This window comes from Pteronotus mesoamericanus, unplaced genomic scaffold (genome assembly GCF_021234165.1).
Source record: "Pteronotus mesoamericanus isolate MK-2021 breed Mesoamerican mustached bat unplaced genomic scaffold, CSHL_Meso_final scaffold_165, whole genome shotgun sequence".
NCBI lineage: Eukaryota > Metazoa > Chordata > Mammalia > Chiroptera > Mormoopidae > Pteronotus > Pteronotus mesoamericanus.
This window is the reverse complement of record NW_026555307.1, coordinates 5,502,301-5,528,592: the sequence shown is the minus strand read 5'-3', so window position 1 is coordinate 5,528,592 and position 26,292 is coordinate 5,502,301. Positions and strand designations below refer to the sequence as shown.

At 39.6% G+C, this 26,292-nt stretch overlaps 1 protein-coding gene across 7 annotated transcripts in view; it reads right to left on the bottom strand.

The window, feature by feature from the left end:
- LSM14A (LSM14A mRNA processing body assembly factor) overlaps positions 1 to 6,008 on the bottom strand; it is a 53,156-nt gene extending 47,148 nt beyond the window's left edge. For all 7 annotated transcript variants that reach the window (XM_054588993.1, XM_054588994.1, XM_054588998.1 and 4 more), the window contains exon 1: positions 5,681 to 6,008. In XM_054588993.1, the coding sequence (XP_054444968.1) occupies positions 5,681 to 5,801 (121 nt within the window). In that variant the 5' untranslated portion in view covers positions 5,802 to 6,008. The remainder of the gene's footprint in view (positions 1 to 5,680) is intronic.
- Between the last annotated feature and the right edge of the window lie 20,284 nt (positions 6,009 to 26,292).

The window sequence follows — 26,292 nt, the reverse complement described above, 5'->3', positions numbered from 1 at the left end:
ACATCTAATTTTAAAAATGGTTAATTGAAATATTACTTTAAAGCATCATAGACAAAAGGTAATTTATCCCTATAGAGGGCCTCTTCTACCACATAGTAATACATTCAAATCAAACCATCTGCATTTACTGCTATTATGTCATGCGCATACCAAAATTAAGATTTCTTTATTCTATTTCCTGCCTTCCATTATTGTTTTCAGGCTTTCTGCTTCTCTACTCTGATTCCAAAAGTCACAGCTTATCTTACTCCACTGGAAAATGCAGTTAGTTTTTGGTATCTGACTTCAGACTCCCATAATTATCAAGTATTTCTGTGGACTACACAGAAAGAGTAAACCATTTCCAACACTCCAAATTCTGGCAACCTGATTAAATAGGGCAACCAAAAGAAATTACAGCTTCAAGTTTCACTAGATCTTTGACATTCTAGGCAGTGATTTTGTGAATTGCTGATTTTAGATCCCCAGTGTGAGAATGCAAGAAATCAATACAGCACTTCACAAGTATTTCATTCACTATACAAGGCTCTCCCACTCTTTCATGGGAGTTTATGACTAAGTGGTTAATTAACAATCAAAAAGTGGGTAAGCAATGCCAATGGGCAACACTTAAAAGATAATTAAGGAAATATTCTATTACTAAGTTACCTGTTTTTATATCCCTCCACCAATACTTTAATTTTAAGGACAAACCATTTTAAAAGCAGCTGGCTTATATAATCATTCTTCATAAAGTTTCTTTTCCTAATACAGTGGCAATCTGGTTTTCACTTGAGAAGTGAATTATCCAGTTACATCTAACTAACTAGTTACAACTAACCAAATATGTTAGATATAAATTTCATTCATTTTATTTAAAGTGTTAAAATCTATATGTTGTTTACAGGAAATGTGTACTCCCTGAATTTTTAAATTCCCATAATTAGAAACCTTCAATAACTACAAATATCCTTCATTTATTCAAATATTTACCAAGAGCCTGCTATGTGCTTGCAAGGCACTATTCTAGGCACTAAAGATAGAGCAATGAATGAAATAAAAATCCTGACTTCATGGTGCTTCCAAGATCTAGTATGTGCTTGGGCATCGTAGTTACATACATAATTGGAAATATTCCACAAATTATTCATGCATGTCACAACTTTGCCATTCTCTCAAGTATCCTGAATTGAATCTTGAAAACTTCAATTGAGCTTGAGCCATAAAATAAAACCGTCTCCTCAACAATATCAATTTTGTCAAAAGATTTTATCCTCTTGTATCCCAATTCTCCAAAACTACTTACTCTTTTGCATGGAAGGGAGAAACATGTTAGGTATTTTAATTTTGAAGACAAATACAATTGTGAACATAAAAAGCATTATTTGGAGATATGCCCAAGAGAATTCTACAAGACTAATAAACTAAAATGCTAAGTAATTTCCATTTACCCATTCATTAAATAAAACATTCATTCATCCCACGAACTCACTGTATGGGGGGGAGGGGGAGAAGGTGAAGACACAAAATAAACACATGCAAATAAGCTTATGTTTATGAGCTTATTATGTTTAGGTCATAATCAGTGCTAGGAATAAAATAAACTCAGAGATGTGATGACAGACTACAATTCAGACTCACGTCTAAGTCTTTCAAGGTTGCCTGTAAGACTTCTTGACATTCATTTAGAAGATTGTGAGTATCAAGGCCTATCAATTTACCTCAATTTCACTTTTAAAGAATTAAGAACTAATCTGTGAAATCCTTTGGGATTGGGTTTTTGATTAGCTATAGTGTGACCATACAATTTATCACCCAAACTAAAACACTTTCAAAAGAGAAAAGAAGCATAATAATTATGCCAGACCATAGGCACAAAGAAGGATTTTCCACCAGGACAAACAAGGCCATGTGGTCACCCTAATTATATATCACATCAAATGTGACTAGCTCAAAATTTCAACAGTATTTCAGAGTTCCAGGTGAATTTAAATTATAAGTAATATCCAAGTAAATGGTCCAAATTATAATGTGGACCATATAAACCAAGTGAATCCCTTAACTAAATTTAAAGATTTAAATATCTCACACCATACACAAAATCAATTTCGGATGTACTATAGACCTAAATGTGAAAAGACAAAAGCAAAAAAGTTCTGAAAAGACCATCAAAATATCTCCATGATCTTGGGGTAGAAAAAAAAATTCCTTAAAAAAAGGCAAGAAAAGAAACACTAGCCATAAAGATAAAGAGTGATAAACAACTTTACATCAAAATGAAGAACTTCTCTGTTCACCAAAAGAAACTGTTGAATAAGACAATTTATTTGCAACAGATAGATGCAGCAAAAGATTCACATTGAGAAGACCAAACTCTAGAAAAACACATGCAATTCAATTGAAAAATGGACAAAAGATTTCAAAGGCTCTTCATGAAAAATGAAATCTAAATGACCAAGATACGAGAATTTGTGCACTTCATTAGTAATAAGGGACAGTAAAACCAGGTACAGCCACATACCCACCAGACTGACTAGAATGAAAATATCTGATACTAAGCATTATTGTTGGTGAGGGATGTGGAACAATTAGAAATCTCATATACTAATAACCGAAACAAAAACTAGTGAACTACTGCTTTGGAAAACTTGACATTACCTAATAAAGACACGCATTCCTCATGATCCTGCAATTCAAAGTGTATACCCTCAAAAATTTACAAAAATGTGCATCACTGCATTTAAACACAATTTTCATAAAGGCATTGTTCATAACAGCCAAAACATGTAAGCAATTTAAACATCAAATGCCGAATATCCAAAACACCTGCAGAATAGATAAACTTGTGTTATATTTATGATGGACTACTATGCCATGATGAAACCCAAAATGAAATATAGGGGTGAGCAAAAGTAGGTTGACAGTTGTATGTGAAACACAAGTTTATTCTTATATTATTATTTATTCTTGTGTTATATGTTTTTCCATAAGAACTGTAAATCTACTTTTGCCCACCTCTTTATATACAAGATGATTCCATTTATATGAAGTTAAAAAATGGACAAAACTAAACTCTATTATTTAGGAATGAAAACTTCAGTAACAAAGCTATCAATGTCAGAGTGACGTTTATATCTAGCCTTAAAAGGGCAGTAGTCATGATGGGAAGATGCAAGAGGTAAGAGGCTTCTGTGATCTTGGCAATGCCTGTTTTGCCCTGGGTGTTATTTACAAGGATCTTTGTTTTAAAATATTTCATTTTTATCTATGTTTCTTCTTTTTAAAAAAATCCTCACCTGAGGATGTTTTCATGATTTTTAGAGAAAGGGGCGGGGGGAGAGGGAGAAAGAGAGCGGGAGAGAGAAACATTAATCGGCTGCCTCCCATAGGACCCAAATGGAGCCCAAAACCACAACCTAGGTATGTGCCCTGGCCAGGGATCCGATCCACAACCTTTTAGTGTACGAAATGATGCTCCAATCAACTGAGCCACCCTGCAAGGGCTATGCATCTTTTCAATGTTTGTGGTTATATTTTGCAATTAAAAAAAAGGAAAACACTCTCCTTAGAGAGTATTAAAAAAAATTAATATCCTAAAGAGAATTCTAGTAATGTTACTCAGAGAGATCAACTCAATCTATAATTTAAAAAACTAATCAGGACCTCTAAATACAAATACCTACTGTATTCTAAACTCCATGAATAAATTTTCAGCTTTAGTATTGGAATGTCATCCTTCATCCAAATAAAGGTGGAATTTCAGTTATCAAATTACTCAAGAAGTAATGCAAATTCTAAAATTTTAATACCAAACACCCCACTTCTAATTTTGAAATCCGGTAAGTGTCTAGTGTTGACTGGATAATTATAAAGCAGTTTTAGATTAGATATTGCTAAGGAGAATACATATGCCAAGATTTGATAACTCTAATTTTTTGCAAACACAAATTACCAAACACATTAAATAACTCATTAATTTTTAAAAAGCATATATTATGTATGTGGGATTAAATATAAAAATGTTTATAAAAATAAAAAGATTTTTTAATCTTTTCATTGCTGTCCTTGTATCACATATTTATCGTCATGATATAAAATTAATATTATGTTTGGCATGTGGATTTAACTATTACAGATTAATAAAATGTTATTGACTCTAGAAGCTGGTTAAAGGAATATTTTTTTTAAATGTGGGTCATTAACAAAATACAGACATTTTGGTTTCTTGCACAGAAGAGTATATTCATAGGTTTTTAATAGACTGGAATACATTAGAAATCTTAAAAATGTATAGGTTTTTTTCTTTGAGAGGTGGCGGCACAGCCAACTAACTGACAAGTCACTAAACTAACAGATACTTTAACATTGAGATTAGGTGAAATAGTAGTTTTTTAAAAGTTATTAAACGACTTTACTAAGGAAAAGTGTTTTCAATCTCTATATGGCTCTCACCAAGAACTTCAGAGAGCCTTTTTCATAATTTCATAAAGTCATTAACCAAAAACACTACCCGGCAAAATACCCGTCTGGAAAAAGAACAGAAAAGGAAACTAAGTCAAGATTTGTCCCAACACGAGTGCTATCGAGAAAGATCTACCAGAGCATCCAAAAAAAAATGTCATTAAATACTTGTTTTATACCGTGAAATGAGTCTCCTACCAGTTAAAGATTAATTCTTTTTTTAAAGATTTAGAAAATTCCTTCGTAGCCCTGGACCTCTGTCCTTATCAAGCTACTTACTTATTCCCTAAGTCTACCAGATGTGCTGGCAAAATTACCTTAGCTATCGTGCTTCCCTCTCATATGTATGCCAAACCTGCGAGATATCTTTCAAGATCGAGAGCTAAAAAGTTTATTTACTCCTGGTTTCCTGGCGGAAGGAAGGCCTAGCGCGTGTGGGAAGGAAACAAAACCCATACACACAGACTGTGGCGAAGCTAAAAACTAAAGTAGGATACCCTCGTTCTCAACACCCAGAACTCCCTATCCCAGGGAGCCTTCACAAGGGTCGGTTGGCACCCACGGGCCACACAGTTCTGCCTCTGGAACAAGCGTCCAGGTTCCAGCCTGACCCCTCCTCCCCACCAGGCTTCCAGAAACAGGGCAGACGCGAGTGCAGCAAGCATTTTTAGAGATGGTTGAACAGACTTTGAGAAGGATTCGGTTTAACAGGTAAATGCCACATAGGAGACAAGAGGGATGTGGTCCACTCGAGAATGCACTGAAGAGCAAACCCAAAGTTTTAGCACATTAGTTACAGTTCACCTGAGGAATATCACAACAAATTGAAATTGAGAACGTGAGAAAATGGTGCTGTAGAATCAAGAAATCAGCACTAAACTCAAGCGAGACGGAAAAATTCTTTGACTACTCAGGCTTTGTTTCGTGGTAAGACGACAGACCACGGAATTTCAGAGTTGGAAGACACGTCGCTCCGCGTTCTCCTGCCCGTTCTGGGACTTCAGGGTCGCCCCGCCCGCCCAGCTCTCGGTCGTGTAATTCCCGGATGGAAGGCGCGGACCTCGGCAGTAGAAGCCGGGGACCCCTGGGGGAGGCCGCGGCGCGGCCCGGCCCGCGATGCTAGGGCCTGGAGGGAGAGAAAGAAGCGGCCTCCCAGCGGACGACGGAAGGGACAGGGAAGGAGCGAGAAGGCCGCAGGCCGAGACCGATGCGCGCGGCCCGACACCCCACCCCGGAGTACCTTTGGCGAGGGCTACGGTAGAGTTCTCGGTGTCGATGGTGTACAGGATGCCCTCGTAGCGGATCTCCGCCTTGGAGATAAGGCTGATCTTGCTGCCGATATAAGGGGTGCCCCCACTCATGGCGCCGCCGCCGCTCTGGGCTGCTCGCAGAGAGGCACAACCCACGCTGCGGTCCCGGCTCCGCACGCCCGCTCGCTCCGTCGGTGCCTACAGCAGCCGCCTCAGACTCAACATGGCGGCGGCGCCGGCTCCGCTACCCTCCCCCAGCCTTCCGCCCTCAAGCCGCGGCGCGGCGGCGGCGGCGGCAGCAGCGGCGGCGGCGCGGGGTATGCTGGGCCAGCGACGGCGCGCTCTCGCGAGACTCGGCCGGCTGCTAGTGGTCTGGCAGTTCGCCGCGGACTCGGGCGTCTCGGCCTCGTCGCTTGGGCTGGTCTATCGCGACTCTGCTTGGGCCAGCTGAGAAGAGTTTGAGGAGAGGCGAAAGGCATCGTGGCGTTCGGACACTGGGCGCGCGCGGCCCTGTTGACCTCAGCTGTGGCCTTCACCTGTCCGTACTCGTATTTTGTCCAGAGTCCCATGTCTTTCAAATGTTGATCCTCTGCCTGAAAGTTGCCCACCCGCCTCCAAACTCCTGACGATTTCCTTAAGACCCAGTCCTTCACCCTTTGAGGCCAGTGTGCCCCTTACAGAGGTCTCACGGTCGCGCTACAGCCCCCCCCCCCCGCCCCCACTCCCTGTTCCTGGAGCAGGGACTCTGTCCAACGTTTTCAGATGGTCCCATTCAGGCTGAAAGCTTTCAAAGTCATTATACACATACCAATCCTGAGTATTTAGCTTTGTTCAACTGTGTGAATTCTGGATTCACATAAACAATAGACTCAACCTCTTTAATTGGATGTCTAGTTGGCAACTTTGTGTGTCCAAAGCCTTAATCCTGATTTCCTTTCTAAACCTAACTTTTTCGATGGTTCTCCATTGAGGTGTGAAAATGAATAAAGGAAAACCACATTGAAAGTGGAGTGGGGAAGCCGTTCAGGGGAAATTTTTGGAAGGTACCACCCATCACAGCCTCTTTACAAATTTAGGCATGAAGTTTATTTTACTACCCTAGCAGGAGTAAGGTTTTTCTCCTCGTCCAGTAACTGCCTAGCAAGTGAGAAACCACCACACTCAGCCAATGAGAAGCCCCCACCATCTGGAACTTTTACTCTGGTCCAATGAACTTTTGCTTATAACCACCCACCTAAATCTAACCATTTCTCACCATCTCCACCCCTACTTCTCAGTAACATGCAACTATTATTCTGGTCAGAATTACTGCAATGGTCTAAAAGGTCTCTCAACTTCTGCCCTTGTCCCCAATAGTTTATTCTCAACAAAGCAGCCAGAAGGGTATTGTTAAAATCTAAGCCAGATCATATTCCTCCTCTAGTCAATACTCCTCTCCCCATAATCCCATGCCACACTGAGTGAAAGCCAGACTTCTTACTTTGTCTTACAAAGATATACATGATTTAGCCCCAGGTTACCTACTTCCCCATTTTGTTTCAGCCACCCCTTCTTTTCCCTGAGCTTTCACAGTTCATTCAGATCTCTGCTCAAATGTCTCCTCCAGGAATGACTTTCTCTAATGTCCTACTTAAAATAAGAACACCTGCATCACTCTACAACTTCTTACTCTGCTGGCCTTTTCTTCAAAGCATTTCTCTCTCCCCAATATGTCTATTTAATTATATTTGTGTATCTGTTTCCTTCACTAGAATGTAAATGTTTTGAGGGAGGGACTTTGTTTTGGTCACTGCTGGATGGTCAGGACCAAGTACAGTCCCTGGCACAGGGAAGCCAATCAGTAAGTGGCTATATGAATGAACAGTTAGAAGAAGGCAGGATGTCTGGTGAGCTGAGTGAACAAATAGTGAAAAGCCTGGCAACACTGAGATGGGGAAGCTGGAGAGAGTGGAAAGCACTAGAGGCTATGTTGGAGCTGATAGGCAGTGGCTTCAAAGGAAAGCTGTGAAATACCTGCTTAAGTGAAAGATCGTGGCCAGGGAGTTGAACTCTTATATCTGTTCTTTCCTCCCCCTTCCAGGCCTGAAACCTAGTTTACCTTCCCGTGCTTGCCCAGTGAGCTAATTCTCTGCCCCACCCGCGCCCCATCTATTGAAATAAGCTGACAGTTTCTAAATTTACATCTTCATTACAGGTTTCCTGACTTCCAGAGTCACATTAACTACATATTTACCACATGTGATTGCTTGGGTGTCCCACCTGCACTTCCAACTCCACATGTTTAAAATTATCTACATCTATATTTTCTTCTTCCCCAAAACAAACCTGTTCTTTTTTTTTAAAAAAGTTCTTAAATTATATTTTATTGATTATGCTATTACAGTTATCCTGATTTCCCCCCTTTTGTTCTCCTCCCCTCAGTGTCACCTACTTCCTCAGGCAATTCTTCCACCATTGTTCATGATCATGGTCATATGTATAAGTTCTTTGCCTACTCCATTTCCTATACTGTACTTTACATCCCTATGGCTATTCCATAACTACCTATTTGTACTTCTTAATCCATTCACCTGTTCACCCATTTTCCCTCTCTCTCCTCCCATCCTTCAATGACCTGGTAACTAACTTCTTTTCTCTTGCAACTTTTAAGAGTCTCTCTCTATCTTTAACCTTTGGTCTTTTAATTATGATGTGTCTTGGAGTGGGCTTCTGTGCATCCATCATAATTGGGACTCTCTACGCTTTCTGGACTTGCATGTCTATTTCCTTCATCAAATTAGGGAAACTTTCTTTCCCTATTTTTTCAAACAGATTTCCAATTTCTTGCTCTTTCTCTTTTCCTTTTGGCACCCCATGATGCGAATGTTGGACTTATTGAAGTTGTCCCAGAGGCTGTTTATACTATTCTCATTTTTTTGGATTCCTTTTTCTTCTTCTGTGTGGTTGTTTTTTTGTTCCGTATGTTCCAAATCATTGATTTAATTCTCAGCTTCATCCACTCCACTATTGTTGCCCTGTAAATTGTTACTGCAATGAGTGCATGCTTTGTTTCTGACTGGGTCTTTTTATGCTGCAGAGGTCCTCACTAAATTCCTTGGGCATCCTTATAACCAGTGTTTTGAACTCTGCATCTGATAGATTGCTTATCTCTACTTTGTTTAGCTTTTTTTTTTCCTGGAGTTTTTATCTGTTCTTTCATTTGGGCCGTTTCTTCGTCTCCTCTTTTTGGCAGCCTCCCTGTTTTTGTTTCTATGTATTAGGTAGAGCTGCTTTGTCCTGCCAGTGTGGCCTAATATAGTAGGTGTCTTGTAGGGTCCAGTGGCACAACCTCCCCTATCACCCAAGCTTGGTACTTGAGGTGCACCCTTCATGTGGGCTGAATATACCCTCCTCTTGTAGTTGAGTCTTGGTTGCTATTGGCAGACTAATGGGAGGGATTTACCTAATGGGAGGCAAGTCAGCCGCAAGGACTGGCTGTGAAGACTGACCATCGATCTCCACCATTCATGGCAGATCAGCTGTGCAGGGGCAGGGTGGAGGTGTTCTGAGGTGATCTGTAGCTGTCCACTGGGTGTTTTGGCCCTGGGGTTTCCTGGAATGTACAGGCCAAGGTCAGATCCCATCTGTGTTTCACCTGGGACACCTTGCCTGAGCTGTAAAGCAATCTGAGAAGGCTGCTACTTGTGCTGGGCAGGGAGATCAGGTGAAGTTAAGCTGTGAATTTAAAGTGACTGCTGCTGGGGCCCACTGAAACCAGCTTGTGCTTGTTTGATAGGAGTTTAGGAGCCAAGACCAGCCATTCTCATGGAAAAGCAGCTTGGGTGGGCCCATAAACTGGGTGGGGCAGAGCCTCTGGAGATCTCCAAGGCAGGTCAAACAGTGTTAGCCAGGTTGATGGGGTCTCAGATATGGCTTCAGCTTGTTGGCTCTGTCAGGGGAGGGTTTAGCAAAGGGACAATGGCCTCTGCTTGCCTTGATGCCAGACACTTTAGTTTCTCCCTCTATAGCACTGGTGCCTTCCAAGCTGCTACCATGGTGCTGGAGCTCAGAGGGAGTGAGTCTGAGTAGTTGAGTCTGTCTGTGGGTTCTTTAAAAGGAAATGCTTGGGGCTCCAGAAGTTTCTTCCACCAATGAATCTCCACTGGTCTTTGCAGCCAGACATTGTGGGGACTTATTTCCTGTCACTGGAATCCTGGATTGGGGGGCCTGGTGTAGGTGTGGGACTCCTTGCTCCTGAGATATCCCAAATTTTTATCCACGTGGGTGTGGGTCTGCACCATTATGCATCTGCACCCCTCTTACCTGTCTGGATGGATGTAGTTTCTTTAATTCTGTAGTTGTCAGACTTCCATTCATCTCAGTTACATGGTTTTCAGACTTCCATTCAGCTCAATTTCTGATTTTCCTGAGTGATGGTTGTTCTATATTTTAATTGTAATTTTGATGTGGTTGTGTGAAGAGGCAAGCCATGTCTGCCTACATCACCACCTTGCCTGGAAGTCACAAACCTGTTCTTTATCCATGTTCCCCATCCCCATAACTGGCCTAAGGACTCACCCAGGTGTCCAGTCCTGAAACCAAGAGTCCTTATCTACCTATACTCAACCAATCACCAATCTTATTGATTCTACTTTATGTTTCATAATTCATGGTTTCCTGCACCCTAGGGCACCAGAAACTATGAACACATGCAGCTGGTCAGTTTGGTAGCCCATAGTGTATTATCCATGTGACTTTTTAATTCATATGCCAAGAAAAAAGTTGAGAACTGTGACACATATAACTACCATGGCTTCCTAAAACCCAAATCCTGTGTTGTTTCCCATTAATGACTTCTGGAAGCCTACAGGAAAAAGAACTCCCTCCCATTGAATGTTTTCAGAAATAGATGCTCTAGAATTTCTACATTGGAGGGGCTAAGGAGAGGTAATCTTGTTGGAAGGGGCGATGGGGAGGATTGGAGGCCAGTCCAAAGCTAATTTTCTAGCTAGTACACTGTTTTTTCTTACATTTGCCTTTGCTTGAGGAGGTAGGGGAATAGCTGATGAAGAAAAAGGAGAAAACAATGCTCCTGCCCTTCATCATCTTTTGGTGTGGTTGCTGTTATTCACTGTAACACCCGACATACTCTCAGCATGCCTTAGGCTACGGTCACACTGAATTAATTGCTTCTCAGAACATCTTGCTCTTCCTCCTTTACTCATTCCTTAATCTCCATTGATATAAAAGATTCTCTGTCCTAGCTCCATTTGACAGGCAAGATTCACAGTCACCCTCATTCTAGAGATAAAAATAGCTCAGAAAACACACCGGTCAGAATGGCCATCATAAACAAATCAGCAAACAAGTCCTGGTGAGGATGTGGAGAAAAGGGGACCCTAGTACACTGTTAATGGAAATGCAGACTGGTGCAGCCACTGTGGAAAACAGTATGGAATTTCCCCCAAAAAACTAAAAATGGAACTGTCTTTTGACTTGGCAATTCCACTACTGGGAGTATACCCTAAGGATCCTGAAACATCAATTCAAAAGAACTTATGCACCCCAATGTTCATAGCAGCATTATTTACAATAGTCAAGTGCTGGAAACAGCCTAAGTGCCCATCAGTAAATGAGTGGATCAAAACACTGTGGTACATTTACACAATAGAATATTACACAGCAGAAAGAAAGAAGGAAATCCTTCCCTTCATGACGACATGGATAGAACTGGAGAGCATTATGCTAAGTGAAATAAGCCAAGTGGTGAAAAACAAATACCATATGATCTTACCTGGAAGTGAAACTTAACCAACAAAACAAACAAGCGAGCAAAATAGAACCAAAGACATGGAAATAGAGAACAAACTGACAGTAACCAGAGGGGAGGGGAGAGATAACAGGGGAAAGAAAGGGAAGGGTCAAGTCAAGGAACATGTATAATGAACCCATGGAGAAAGACAATGGGGGAGGGGGGCAGGCGGAGGAGAGGATTGAATGTGGGCAGTGGAGGTGGATAGGGCAGGGTGAGAGTAATGGGGGGAAATTGGGGACAACTGTAATTGTACAATATAAAGAAATTAGATCAGAATAGATCAAAGACTTAAACATATGAATTAAAACTATAAAACTCTTAGAAGAAAACATTGGAGCAAATCTTTCTGACCTAGATTAGGTAATGGATTCTTAGATATACCACCAAAAGCTTAAGCAACCAAAGAAAAAATAGTTAAGTTGGACTTGATATAAAATTATGTGCTTCAAAGGACACTATATAGAAAGTGATAACGCATAAAATGGGAGAAAATATTTGCAAATCAAAGCAAGCATGACCTGCAAATCTGATAAGGGACTTGTGTCCAGAATATATAAAGAGTTCTTAGAATCAACAATAAAAACACAAATTAATTTTCCCAGTTTAAAAATGGGTAAAAGGCCCTGACTGATGTGGCTCAGCTTGTTGGGAGTAGTCCCATGAAGTGAAAAGTTGCCCCCGGTTTGATTCCCCGTCAAAGCACTGTCCTGAGTTGCAGGGTCTGTCCCTGGTCAGGGCACTGATGTTTTTCTCACATTGATGCTTCTCTCCTTCTCCTCCTCCCTCCCTTCCCCTCTCTCTAAAAATAAAATCTTTTCAAAAATAAAAATGGGTAAAGGATTTGTATAGACATTTCACCAAAGAGGATATCTAAATGGCTAAATAAACAAAGAAAAAGATGCTTAACACCATTTACCATTAGGGAAATGCAAATCAAAATCACTTCATACCTACTAGGATGGCTGTAATTAAAAAGACAGACAATCGTAGGTGTTAGGATGTGGAGAAGTTGAAACCTTCACATATTGCTTGTGCCACTTGGGAAGAAAGTTTGACAGTTCCTCAAAAAGTTGAACATAGGGTTACCATATGATGCAACTGTTCCATTCCTAGGTATATTTTCAGGAGAATTAAAAACACACACCTCCACAGAAACTTTACACAGATGTTTATAGCAACATTATTTAAAATAACCAAAGTGAAAATAACCCAAATATCCATCACCTGATGAATGGATAAACAAAATATGGTATATTCATAAATGGGATCTTATTTAGCCATAAAAAGAAATGAAGTACTGCTACATGTTATAACATGGATGAACCTTAAAAAGATTATTCTAAGTGAAAGAAATGAAACACAGAGGCTACAAAGTGCAGAGTTCCACTGATGTGAAATGTCTAGAATATGAAAATTGATAGAGACATAAAATAGATCAGTAGATAAGTGGATGCCAAGGGCTGAGAGGTAGGATTGGAAAGTAGAAATGGGGAGTGAATGCCAATGGGTCAAAGGTTTCTTTTTAGGGTGATGAAAATGTCTTAAATTAGTGGTGATGGTTGTACTACATTATGAATTTTTCACTTTAAAAGGATGCATTTTATGATATGTGAATTGCATGACAATAAAAAAATATTTATAGTCTCCTCATATTATGACCAAGGTTATGTAGCAACATGGGCCCATGCTTATAATATTTAAATTAAAAAAGCTAAATACAAATTTTATGGGTGTAAAAGATTTTTTAAAAGAAAAAAACAGGCAACAAATAAAAATGAATCAGAAAAATAACATTCACATGCTTTTGTACCAAAGTGTTAGGTATAAGTTTTTATGTATGTACTCATTAGGAGATATGCTCTGGTTATTTATTGCAGTTTAACAAACCACCCCAAGATTCTATAATTCAAGACAAAAAAACATTTTATTATACAGTAAGCTCTTGCTTAATGCCATCAACAGAGTGTTGGAAACAGTGACTAAGCAAAAGGACATATAGTAAAACCAATTTTAACATAGGCTAATTGATTTAAACAAGAGTTCATTTCCTACAGCATATTTCCTATCACAAAAACATCACAAAACTTTTCAATAAAGACCTAAAACACTTCTAATATTAAACATAAAAATAAATGTTATCTAACCATACACTTAAGAAAGATCAATAAAAACAAGTTAGATCATTCTTTCCCAACCTGCTTATTCCAGTTCATGCATGTCCTAAATGATGTGAAAAGAAAAGCAAATGACATTTATTGAAGGTCTACTTTGTATAAGATATCGGGTCAGTTGTTTCATTGACTGTTCCACTTATTTATGCATTCATTGGTTGACTCTTGTATGGACCCTGACTGGGCATTGATATCAGCAATTATATTAAATATAAATGGACTAAATCAGGGGTGTTTACCCTTTTGGTGTCTCTGGGCTATACTGGATGAAGAAGAGTTGTCCTGGGCCACACATTAAGTTCATTGTGACATGTAATCACACAAGAAATCTCATAGTGTTTTAAGTAAATTTAAGATTTTGTGTTGAGCTGTATCCAGGGCCACCCTGGGCCACATGCGGCCTGCAGGCCTCAGGTTGGACGCCCCTGGTTTGACTGTCCATTTGGATCTTCTTAAGAGAGTCTATTGTTTTCCGTTGAAACTCTGCATCTTTTTTACTCTGTCCCTCTTATGCTCTGATTTCTTTAACATATTTGTAATGATTATTTTAAATTTCTTTTCTGCTCATTCTTGCACCTGGGTCACTTGAGGATCTGCATGTATTATTTTTTTCCTCTTGATTATGGGTCACATTTCCCTTGTTCTTTGCACCTCATAATTTTTATTGTATGTTTGGACATTGTATTTAAAAGTACCAAAGTGACTGAAGCAAATATATATATATATATATTCTTTTTTTTTTTTCCCCCCAGAGAGGACATACATACTTTTTCCTCTGCCAGTCAGCTAGAAAGAGCAACTGATCATTCTGATCCAAACGAGAGCCGAGCAGAATGAGGGTTGAAGTATAGCTTTAGTCACTTTAAGTTCACCTGGGCTTTGAATGTCTTAAGGGCAAGATATAGTCTGAGGGCCTTAGGGGCTCCTCCTTCTAATGGGACTTGGATTCAAACATTGGGTGTTGAAGGAGGTTTCTATCTGTCTTTCAGTCCAGGCCCCAGCCTGCTATCTTGCCTCCCATTTAAACAAAGAAGAGGGATAGCTCTGTATTTTGGGTTCTTAAATATTCTTATCTGTTACTTTAGCCCATACAGACATTTAAAGTATCAGGGATTAGCCAAAAAACATATGTGTTACCCATAGACACAGACAACTGTGTGGTGATGTCCCGAGGAAAGTGGAGTGGGGGAGGGAGGGAAAATGGGGACATCTGTAATAATGTAAATAATAAAAAAAGAAAAAGAAAGAAAAAGTGTCAGTTGTTTCTTCTTAACCAAGTAGAGCCCTCTGACTGCCTGTGCCCGTGCCAAGACTCGATAAATGCCCCAGTAGCCATTAATCTTTTCTCACTTACGAAATCTCGTCCCCTGCTCCAGAATTTAGTTTCTTTATACCACTTTTTGATCTTTGTAAAAATAAATATGGTATTTTACACACTTTTCCATATGATTACAGCCTACTTGGAAGAGGAAACTGGAAGTTTTTTTGGCCATGTTTATAGACATTGAGGTTACCTGTGGTAAGGTCCTTACAACCAGGTTTTCCTCTACAGTTGGAATAGATTGCTTAGTCCTTCAGTTAACAAACATATGACATTGTTGGCTTGCAATTAAGGTTGTGTTTTTTGGAAAACATATCCCTTCAAACACGAGAACCACTCTTAGTGCAGTGAGATGCTCATTCTGAGAGACACACTGAAATTGAGGCTAATTAATGGTGCTATGGAGGATGTCTCCCATCTCGTATTTGCTCTGGGGTGCATGCACATTGAATGGAATTGTTCCTGATTTCTGTCTCACTTTTTCTTTTCAGAGCATGATTATCAAATTTACATAGTTAAATTCACAGATAATATAATTTCATTTTTTGCTGCTTTTTAAGTAACAGTGACCTCAGAATGATATGTTTTTATTCCTAATTTTAAAATAATGAAACTGGAGCTTAGAGGGATCAAATAATTTAGATCTAGGATTCAGGTAGAAAATCATGAATTTCAATGAAGTCTGTATGATTTCATAATGTATGTGCTTTACACTATTTTAGGATGGCAAATTGAATTTTTCATCAAGTGACAACTCAAGCAGATGACACTGCTTGCTGGGAAATTGTGTCAAGAATTTTGAGGTTGTGTTACAATCAGGACCTTGTGTCATGACCAATTATCAGCATCTTTCATGGACACAGGATGGAAGAAGGATGAAACCAGGCCCAAATCTCTCTCTATTCCATCTGCCTTCTAAGTATATGCAGTGAGGGTACATATGGTAAAGTGATTTGTAAGCCTAATAACTATAATTATATTATTCTTACCATTACTCAAATATTTGTCTGATAATCTTAACAAAAAACAATAGAAGTGCTTAAGAAGGGTAGGTGATTGGTAAGTAAGTAAAATAATGGATATTAATTTATGATGAATTTATACATTTCTAAAATGAAAATCTGATGATGCCAGACCTGGCCAGCAAGTCCCACCCAAAAATATCAATGGCTTATCATTGCTCTATGTTCTTCGAATTTCCTGGGGTATGTCATTTTCAAAACATAAATGTGTGAGTGGGCTTCTGCTTAACTCTCCTATCTCACTTCTTGCCACTCCCCCTCACTTTCCTCTGTTCTCCCCACTCCTCCCAGCCTTTGTCCTTCATTCCAAAAGCTGTGTTAAACGTCTCTCAGATTCTCCCCCTGGAGACTTCCCAGAAGCTCTCAGGCTACATACCACTTCAGTCCAGGAGCCATCTCGTTGTCCTGAGATCAGCCATCTGAGATAGTTGCTCTCTCCATGTGATCTTATCCAACCTGTATTAACTCTGCCATTGTGCTAATCACATTGCGGTGAAATTGCTGCTACTTATCCATATTCTATACTAGTTTGTAAGTTGTGCTGAGAGCAGGGACTATATATGCCTTCCACCATTGCATTCTTAGCACCAACTCAGGTCCTTGTGTCGCTGGTGGAATTAGGGTTCTTGCATTGTAAGGAAATCATTCCAGGAGACCCACATATGAGAGACTGTGGTGTGGTAAGATTTATTTGTGGCGCTAGATGCAAAACCAAAAGATTGCCCCTCCTGGGTTCCCAATATCCCACCTCTGTCTATCCTGCAAGTTTGGAAAAAGTCCAACCTTGTCTTTATCAAGACCAAAACAAAGGCCAGTCAGTGTCCAGAGTTTCTTTGTCATATTAGAGCTTAGTCCTTTGGAGCCCATCAGCTGCCAGCCCCTGTGGGCTGCTAGGTCTACATGGTTGCCATGAAGAGAATGCCAGAACAAAATGGGGCAAGGGCTACTGGGTGAGAGAGAAGGGCTTTGTTAGCTGGAATTATATTATTTTGGGCTTGGGAAGGACCAGGAACTTTTTCAAAGTAACCAATCAATGTTCTGATGGGCCCATCTCCAAACCAATGCATTTATTCTCTTCCCAGGTTAGATTGACAGGCCTCTATGGTCGCCATTTTGGCTCCTATTTTGCAAATGCTTTGCTCCCCCGCCCCCACCCCACTCTCCCCACTCCCTGTAGTCTGGATGGGTGGACCAGGGAGATTGAAAAGTGATTTTTCCTCCCTGTATGGAGGAGGGAGGGGTGTTAATCCCTTTGGCAGGGAAATGCGCCAATCCCCTGGAATGTGTGAAGCTGTAACTTCCTGGCGAAGCAAGCAGGCCTCTTAATATCTGATTCCCTTTGCATCCTTACTTTATTAATAACTAGCTAACTACATACTTATGCCAACACTTGCACAGAGTATACTTTCAATATATCTCTGATGAATTAATAGATTAATGATTTTTTAAAAATTTTGTGAATTTACAACAAAGATGTTCACTGTAGGAGGTGGCCCTTATTAAAAATAGAAGATATATGCCCTTACCAGTGTGATTTATTTGGTTGGGTGTTGTCCTGCAAAGTGAAAGGTCACAGGTTCAATTTCCAGTGAGGGCACATGCCTGTGTTGCAGGTTTGGTGTGGTTCGGGTGCATATGAGAGCAAGAGATCAATGTTTCCCTCTTACATTGATGTTGCTCTCCCTCTCTTTCTCCCTCTCTTCCCCTCACTTTAAAAATAAATAAGTAAAAATCTTAAAAAAGGAAGTTATAGAGGGAACTACTTCTAGCTTTAAAGATTGTATTTTAATACATGTGGGCTTAAAATAAGTTCTGTAGGACATTCATTACTGCACCTGTTCCATGATTGGTTTTTAAAGTGTAATGTTTTGCTCCTATCTAAGCATTTTTATTCATTTTTTTGTTGTGTACTAAGTTAATATGCAAATTTCAATTGTCAGTTGAATAGTTCCGTGTGATGTTTTCTTGTTACTATTATGGAAGACACCCATGGCTTTCAAAAACACCCCATCTGGGCCTCCAGTGTGGTCTAATTATTCTGAGAAGCCAAGATGTGTTAGAGCTGAGCTTGATTACTCTAATGGCACACAATGTTTTTACAAAACCCCCTATTCCTGAATAATTATCATTATCATATGTATGTGTTTAGCCAAAAGCTTAACTGGAAAATTCCAGAATGAAACAATGTTACACAAGAAAAAACCTTCCAGTCATTTTCTTTGAAAAAAATTTAAAAAAAAATCAAAGTGCCACTAATACCTGCATAAGGTTAAGTCATCAAATCATGCAGAAGGGCTTATGATGCATAACAATTATTCCCAGACTACCTGTCCCCAAACGTGGTCCTGTAGAGACAGCCACTTTTAACTCTTTCAGCTGTTTCTCTTGGTGGTTATCTCTGTCTCTAAATAATATAGTTACAACATTAGTTCTTGATTCATCCATTTTAAGCATTATCAAATTTTCAGGTATAATGAATGAGGGTTTATTTCACAGGGCATGTCCTTAGGGATATCTTAGTGTCCTTTTCCATTCCCAAGTTGCTTTTATTTCATCCACGCAGGACTGAGGTTTAGGTTGTATGCATTGTAAGGTGTGCCCATTATGCCCAGGTGGTGCCCGTTCTGACTATGTAAGGACTTTGCTATACAGACAGTTCCATATATGCAGATGCCTTTTTCTTGGTTATGTTTTTTGTTTGCTTATTTTAGAATCTTTCCTGTTGGAGGCTTTCACTGGAGCATATATGAGAACGAGATCATAAATCACCTCTGTGATGACGCCTCTGTGTTTGTAGCAGTCTCGCTGGTTGAGAGACTTCGCTTAAGATGATCAGGTGGGAAGCCACTCTCTAGACATTTAACTGGTGAACCTCTAAATGTCAGATTGTGGAAGTTTTGGAGTGTCCAATTATTTTTTATAGAATAACTTCTGCAATTTTCGGGGAGCTGTATCTAAGATTCAAAATGTCTTTTTCCTACCGTTTGCTGTAGTGGGCTGTAATAGGGTCCACAGGGTAATTTACTCCTGCCTGGCTGCTGTTTCCCTCCCCCTCCACTTCCCACCTTGTGCATTCCAGTTCTTGGCCTCCTGAACCTGGCTTCATCAGGTGCCTCCACTCCGTATTTTTGGGTGTTTAGTAAAAGATACATAATATAAATTTACAATTTTTACCATTTTTTAAGTATACATTTTAGTGGCATTAACTACGCTCACATTGTTGTGCAACCATCACCACCATCCACTTTTAATCTTTTTCATCAACTTAAACCAAAACTCTGCCCCCATTCTCCCCTCCCTGCAGCTTCTGGAAATCACCATTCTACTTTCTGTCTCTATCAATTTGACTACTCTAGATACCTCAGGAAAGTGAAATAATACAATATTTGTTCTTTGTGTCCATCCTCTACTTTGCATCTTTAATACGCCTGTTGAAATTTCTTCTCTCTTAATTTGTTGAAATGCCCATTTCCTGTGGATTTGCACCTTTATCTCCTTTACTATTATTTTAGCAGGGGGAGGCCATGGAGAGGAAAGTCTGGGGTTAAAGGGTGATCATTAACCAGGAGTTTGCTCATTTTGAAAAAAGAATACTTCAACAAAAGGATAAATACTGTACGATTCCAGTTATATGAGGTATCTAGAATAGTCAAATTTATAAAGACAGAAAGTAGAATGGTGTTTACCAGAGGCTGGGAGCAGGGAGCTGTGGAGAATTTTATTGTTTCAAGAGTGTGGAATCTTAGTTTTGGATGATAAATTCTGGAGGGGGGATGGTGGTGATGGTTGTGCAATAAGGTGAATATGCTTAATGTCAGATCATACACTTAAAATGGTAAAAATGGTAAATTTTATGTTATACATATTTTATTACAATAAAAACTTTTTTAAAAAAGGGAATATTTAAACTTTCTATCTTTACTGTATATCATTTTACTATAATCAAGTGTCTGGGGAAACGTCACTCCTTCAAAATGCTGTGGAAGATGGGGATTTAATTCTGGCAATCACAGTATCTTGTTGTTCTGCACCCATTCACCTGCTGATAATAATGAGTAACCCTGGGCCCCCTCAAAAAACTGCTACTGCTTGAAGGCAATGGTGAGCAATCCAAAGGAGGTAGGAATTGAAGAGACTATGAGTCTTGCAAGAAAGGAAGGAAGCTGGGTTAGCTCTAACTTATCAGGCTTTTCCTTTGAGAGCACTTCCAGTTATCAACCACATATGACATATGGTAAAATGGAGCTAAAATATAAAGTGGTGGTCTTATTAGCTGGAGACTGGGGTTTGATTTTTGGGTTGCCAAAACAGCTGGAAATTGAGTGGGGTGGGGCATCCCAGAAAGGAGGGAGTCATAGGGAGATGCTATAAAACATGCATATAAATTCCTTTCAAATCCTTTGCCAACTCCTAAAGGAAATATCCTCAGAGCAAGATCTCAGGGAACCCAGTTGAAAGTTTTAGCTATAATTTTAGGCAAAAATTTTAGTACTAGTTTGAAGTTTAAGTTCTTAGAAATAGGACGGCCTTGGTGAAATCCTAAAGCTTTCTTTCGAAACCCGAAAGGGCCATGCCTTACAAGTAAGTTCAGGGCTAAGGGTTACCAGAAATCAAAACATCCATGGATAGATTAATTGCAGACTGGAATTGTAGAATACAGGAGAGTCAACTTGAAGACAGGTCAGTAGTAATTAGTCAAATAAAGTATAGAGAGAAAATGATTGAAAAAGATGCACATTCTCAGGGAAATGTGGGACAATATCAAGTGGTCTAACATGTGCATATTTAGAGTCCTAAAAGAAGAGGAGAAAAAGGATGGAACAGAAAAAATATTTCAAAGATTAGTATTTCAAAATTTCCCAAATTCAGTGAGATACGTTGACCCACATGTCCAAGAATCAAAACAGAGTCTACAGTAGGGCTTCTAGGTGCTTCTGTACTTTTTTTTTCTGAAGCATATATGCAGGTGTAAAGTTTGCATAGGGAAATAGTTTGTGTGGGCAGCCATATTAGGACATGAAGTTAAAACCCAATGATTTCTAGTTCTGACTGGTGTGGCTCAGTGGGTTGGGCATTTTCCTACAAACCAAAATGCCATCTGTTTGATTCCTGGTCAGGGCATGTGCCTGGACTGTGGGCCAGGCCCCTGGTTGGAGGCATGCAAGAGGCAACCAATTGATGTTACTCTTGAGCGCATTGGTGTTTCTCTCCCTTTTTTCCACTCTCCTTCTCTAAAAATAAATAATAAAATCTTTTAAAAAAAATCCAATGATTTCTAGGCCCACTGTCAGCGCCATGCAGAGGAATGCAGAAAGGCAACCTCACTATGATGGAACTTCAGTAACCAGAGCATAGTAGGCCAGAAAACAATTACATTGGCTTATTCTTGCATCTGCAGACTTTGTGAGCATCTCTCTCCAAGCTACCAGGGCCAGGGCTAGGGCGAGGTAAGGCAGGCACCTAGGGTGCAAAATTTAAAGAAGTCATTGTCCAGGTACAATGCCAATAGAGAGAGAGGGGATTTTTCCAGAACATGGCTACCTGTTTAAGAAAGTCTCAATAAAATCTGTTAAAGGAAAGTAATATGACCATGGCATTAGTGATTATGATCCAACACACTGACTTTGGATCCATAAGATAACAACTAACATATTAATCTACTGTTAACAAAGCATTTTATCTGTAAGCAGTATGGAGATACCTCAAAAAAATTAAAGACCCAGCAATCCCACTTCTGGGACTATATCCAAAGGAACCTAAAACACTAATTTGAAAAAAAAATAAGCACCCCTATGCTCATTGCAGCATTATTTATAGTTGCCAAGATATGGAAGCAGCCCAAGTGTCCATTTGTGGATGAGTGGATACAACAACTGTGGGACATTTACACCATGGAATACTAATAAGCTGTAAAAAGAAAATTTTACCTTTTGTGACAGTATGGATAGACCTGGAGAATATTATGCTGAGTGAAATAAGTCAGTCAGAGAAAGACAAATACCATATGATTTCACTCATATGTGGAATCTAAGGAACAAGCTGAACTAACAAACAAAATACAGATAGACTCATAGATAATGAGAGCAGGATGATAGCTAAGGTTGCGGGGGAGGTTAGTGGGCAGAGGGGTTGAGCAGAAAGGAAAAAGGACTCATGGACAACAGTGTGGTGATTGCGGGGTAAGGGAGAGGGGCATAAGGGGACTAAATGGTAATTGGAAAAATACAATAAAAAATTAAAAATAAAACAAACAAAATAGCATTTTATCATTTGTGTTCTTCACATGACCAATGTTGTAGAGCAGAGAGCTAGTAAAATATTATTATGCTGCTTTCTTTACAGTGGGACAAATAAGACCAGGGAAGATGATGGTTTTGATCTCAGGTGGTCAATAACTAAGACAGGACTTGTACTCAAATCTTTTTAGTTCAAATCTCAGCTCTTTCTATTATAGTTAGAAGAGAAGTAATCTACTCAATAATGAATACAGCTCTACTTGATTGTGTGCAAAATTCTTGTTTTTTTAAAAAAATTCAATTGCAGTTAATGTATATTAGTTTCAGGTACAGTAGACACATATAACTTATGAAGTGATCACTTTGATAAATCTAGTACCTAGCTGACACCATACATAGCTATTACAATATTATTGACTACATTCTCTATGCTGTCCTTTACATCCCTGTCACTATTCTGTAGCTACTAACTTGTACTTCTTAATCCTTTCACCTTTTTCACTTACCCCTCCCATATAGGAACTGTCAAAATGTTCTCTGTATCTATGAGTCTGTTTCTGTTCTATTGTGTTTTATAGATTACACACGTAAATGAAATCATCTGGCACTTGTCTTTCTGTCAGACTTATTTCACTCAACATAATACCCTCTAGGTCCATCCATGATGTTGCAGGTGGCAAGATTTCATTTTTTTTAATGGCTGAGTCATACTCCACTGTACATATATACCACTTCTTCAGCCACTCATGTATTGATGGGCTCATAGGTTGCTTCTATATCTTGGCTATTATAAATAGTGCAGCAATGAACATATGGATATATATGTCTTCAATTCAGTGTTTTGGAATTTTTCAAATAAATACTCAGGTGAAATTGCTGGATCTCTCTTCATCTCTTGTTATAGCTTTTGTTTTAAAGTCTATTTTATCTGGTATAAGTATTGCTACTCCAGTTTTTTTGTTTCCATTTTCATAGAATATCTTTTTCCAACCCTTTACTTTTACTCCATGTGCGTCTTTTGATATGAAGGGGGTCTCATGTATACAGCATATATAATGGTTTTGTTTTGTTATCCATTGAGCCACCATAGGTTTTTTGATTAGAGCATTTAATTCATTTACATTTAAAGTAATTGTTGATAGATATGTGTTTATTGCTATTTTATTATTTATATTTTTATTTTTTTCTTATTCCTCTTGAAAAAGATCCTTAACGTTTCTTTTAATTCTGGTTTTGTGCTATGAACTCTTTTAGCTTTTTATTATCTGGAAAGCTCTTTATCTGTCCTTTGATTGTGAATGATAGCTTTGCTGGGTAGAATAATCTTGGTTGTAAGTCCTTGGTTTTCATCACTTTGAATATTTTGTAGCAATTCCTTCTAGCCTGCAAAGTTTCTGTTGAGGAATCAGTTGACAGTCTTACAGGAATTCCCTTATAGGCAACTAACTGCTTTTTTCTTGTTGCTTTTAAGAGTCTCTCTTTGTCTTTAATCTTTGACATTTAAATTATAATATGTGGGTCTCTTTGGGTTCATCTTGTTTGGAATTCTCTGTACTTCCTGGACTTGTGTGTCTATTTTCTTCACCAGGTTGGGGGAATTTTTCATCATTACTTTTTCAAGTAAGTTTTCAATTCCTTGCTCTTTCTCTTCTCCTTCTGGCACTCCCATGATGCAAATGTTGGTATGCTTGAAGTTGTCCCAAGGCTACTTACATCATCCTTTCTGGATTATTTTTTTGATGTTCTGATTGGGTGTTTTCTGTTTCTTTCTCTTTGAAATTGCTGATTTAATCGTTTGCTTTACCTACTTTACTTTTGATTCCCTTTTATGATTTTTCACTTCAATTATTATAGTCTTCATTTCTGACTGGTTATTTTTATGTTTTCTATCTTTTTATTGTAGTTTTCATTAAGTTCCTCTACTCTTCCCCTAAGTTCATTGAGCATCCTTATACCCAGTGTTTTGAACTCTGCATCTGTAGATTGCTTGTCTTCATTTTGTTTAGTTCTTTTCTGGGGTTTTGTTCTGTTATTTCGCTGGGACATGCTTCTTTGTTACTTTACTTTGGCTGCCTCCCTTTGTTTCTTTCTATGTATGAGGTAGAGCTGCCACATCTCCTGGTCTTGGTAGGGTGGCCTTATGTAGTAGGTGCTCTGTAGGGCCCAGTGGAACAGCCTCTCCTCTTACCCCCATTTGAACTGTTTCTCTTTCACATTGATGTTTCTCTCCCTCTCATTTTCTCTGCCCCCGCCATTCTTTCTAAAAGTAAATAAATAAAAATTAAAGAAAAATAGAAATTTTTATGAAAGTGTTTTGTAATAATATATTGACTTACTCTATCACTTTTATTTGCCAATAGTTATCCCTATTATCATAATTTACTTATATCTCAATAAATCAGGTTAACTATCAGACCATAAAATTAGTCAAGATTTGAGGTAGAGCAAAAACAGAAATTTCAGAAGAGGGCAGAGTAGATAAATGCAATGCTTGCATTTCCCACAACCACATCAAGATAACAACTAAACTACAGAACAACTATCATTCAGAGCTGACCAAAGTTTAGCTGAACTGAAGTCCTGTAATTAAGGATATAAAAAAGAAGCAACATGGAGACTGGTAGGAGGGGCAGAGACATGAAATGGGCTGGTCCTGCATCCACACATGGAAGTTAAAGTTGGGAGGGCTATCTCAGCTGTGGAGGTCCCTGCTGAGGATCCAGGGGTCCCAGCCCCCCAACTAGGGGTTCCAGTGCCAGGAAGAGAAGTCCCCATAACTTCTGGCTGGCTATGAAAACCTCTGGGGATTGTGGCTGAATGAGACAGAGGTTTTTTGAAGTCCCAGCCATTCCTCTTAAAGGGCCCATGCACAGACTTACTTGGACTCATAGTCTCTGAGCTACAGCACTGGGACAGCATCTAGAAAGGCACCAGGACATATGGGAGGAAATGAATAGTTTGGCATCAGGGGGAGGATTGAAAGGGAAGCTTTCTCCCAGACAGAAGTGCTGGCAGAGGCCATTATTACTTTGCTGAGCCCAGTCCCCACAGAGCTGGCAGGCAGGTACCGTGTCTGTCTCCATCAACTTGGCTAACACTGTTCCCCACACCATGGTGATTCCCTGAGATCCCATCCCACACTGCTCAAGTTGCAGGCCCACGCAAGCTGTTTCTAGTGGCTTTTCTATACAAACAGCCTGTATTGGCTCATGCTGTGGACTTTTCTAAAAATCCTTCAAACAAGTGGCATCTGGCTTCAGTGTGCCTCCATTCTTGCTAAATGGCCTGAGGCTCAGTACTAGTCACATCTTGGCCTCTCCCAGGCACCCCTAAGCCCAGTATGAGTAGCAACCATCTGTGATCTCTCTGTAGCTCATGTTGAGTGGCTGTGGGCCGGGCACAGGTGGCAGCTGACATTGACCTGTACCACTCAGCAGGACTCAGGGTCAGTGGACCCAGCGAACAGCTTCAAACCACACTGAAGACCTCCACAAACAATATAATCAAGGGATGGCCCCACCAGAGCTCTCCTGAAGCAAGTCCTACTCTGTGGAGTTGGCCTGTGCACAGTGACCCTCCACAGTGGTAACAGCCAACCTTTGTAGGCAATCAGATGGGAATTAATCCCTCCCATTGATGTATAAACAGCAATCATGCTCAGCTACAACGGAGATCATTTGGCTCCAGAGAATGAATTTATTCTCTGGCCCTTTAAAGAAAAAGTTTGCTGACCTCTAGTCTAGAAGTGGGGCAGGCTCCAGTGGGCCTGCCTCCTTTGACTCTAGGCTTGAGAGATGCAGCTAGGGAATGGCCAGAGTGAAGTTCCCTAAGTGAGGTGTCCCATACCTGAATCTGACCTTTAGGTAACATCAGACAAATCTAAGTTGAAGGACATTCTGTTATAACAAAATGCTCATGCCATGAAAGACAAAAGAAGGGGTGAGGAGCTATTCCCAATTAAAGAGGACTAAGGAGACATGACAACTAATGTAATGAGACGACTGAAAGATTGCATCTGGGACCAGGAAAAAATGTACAATAAAGAACAATATCGATAC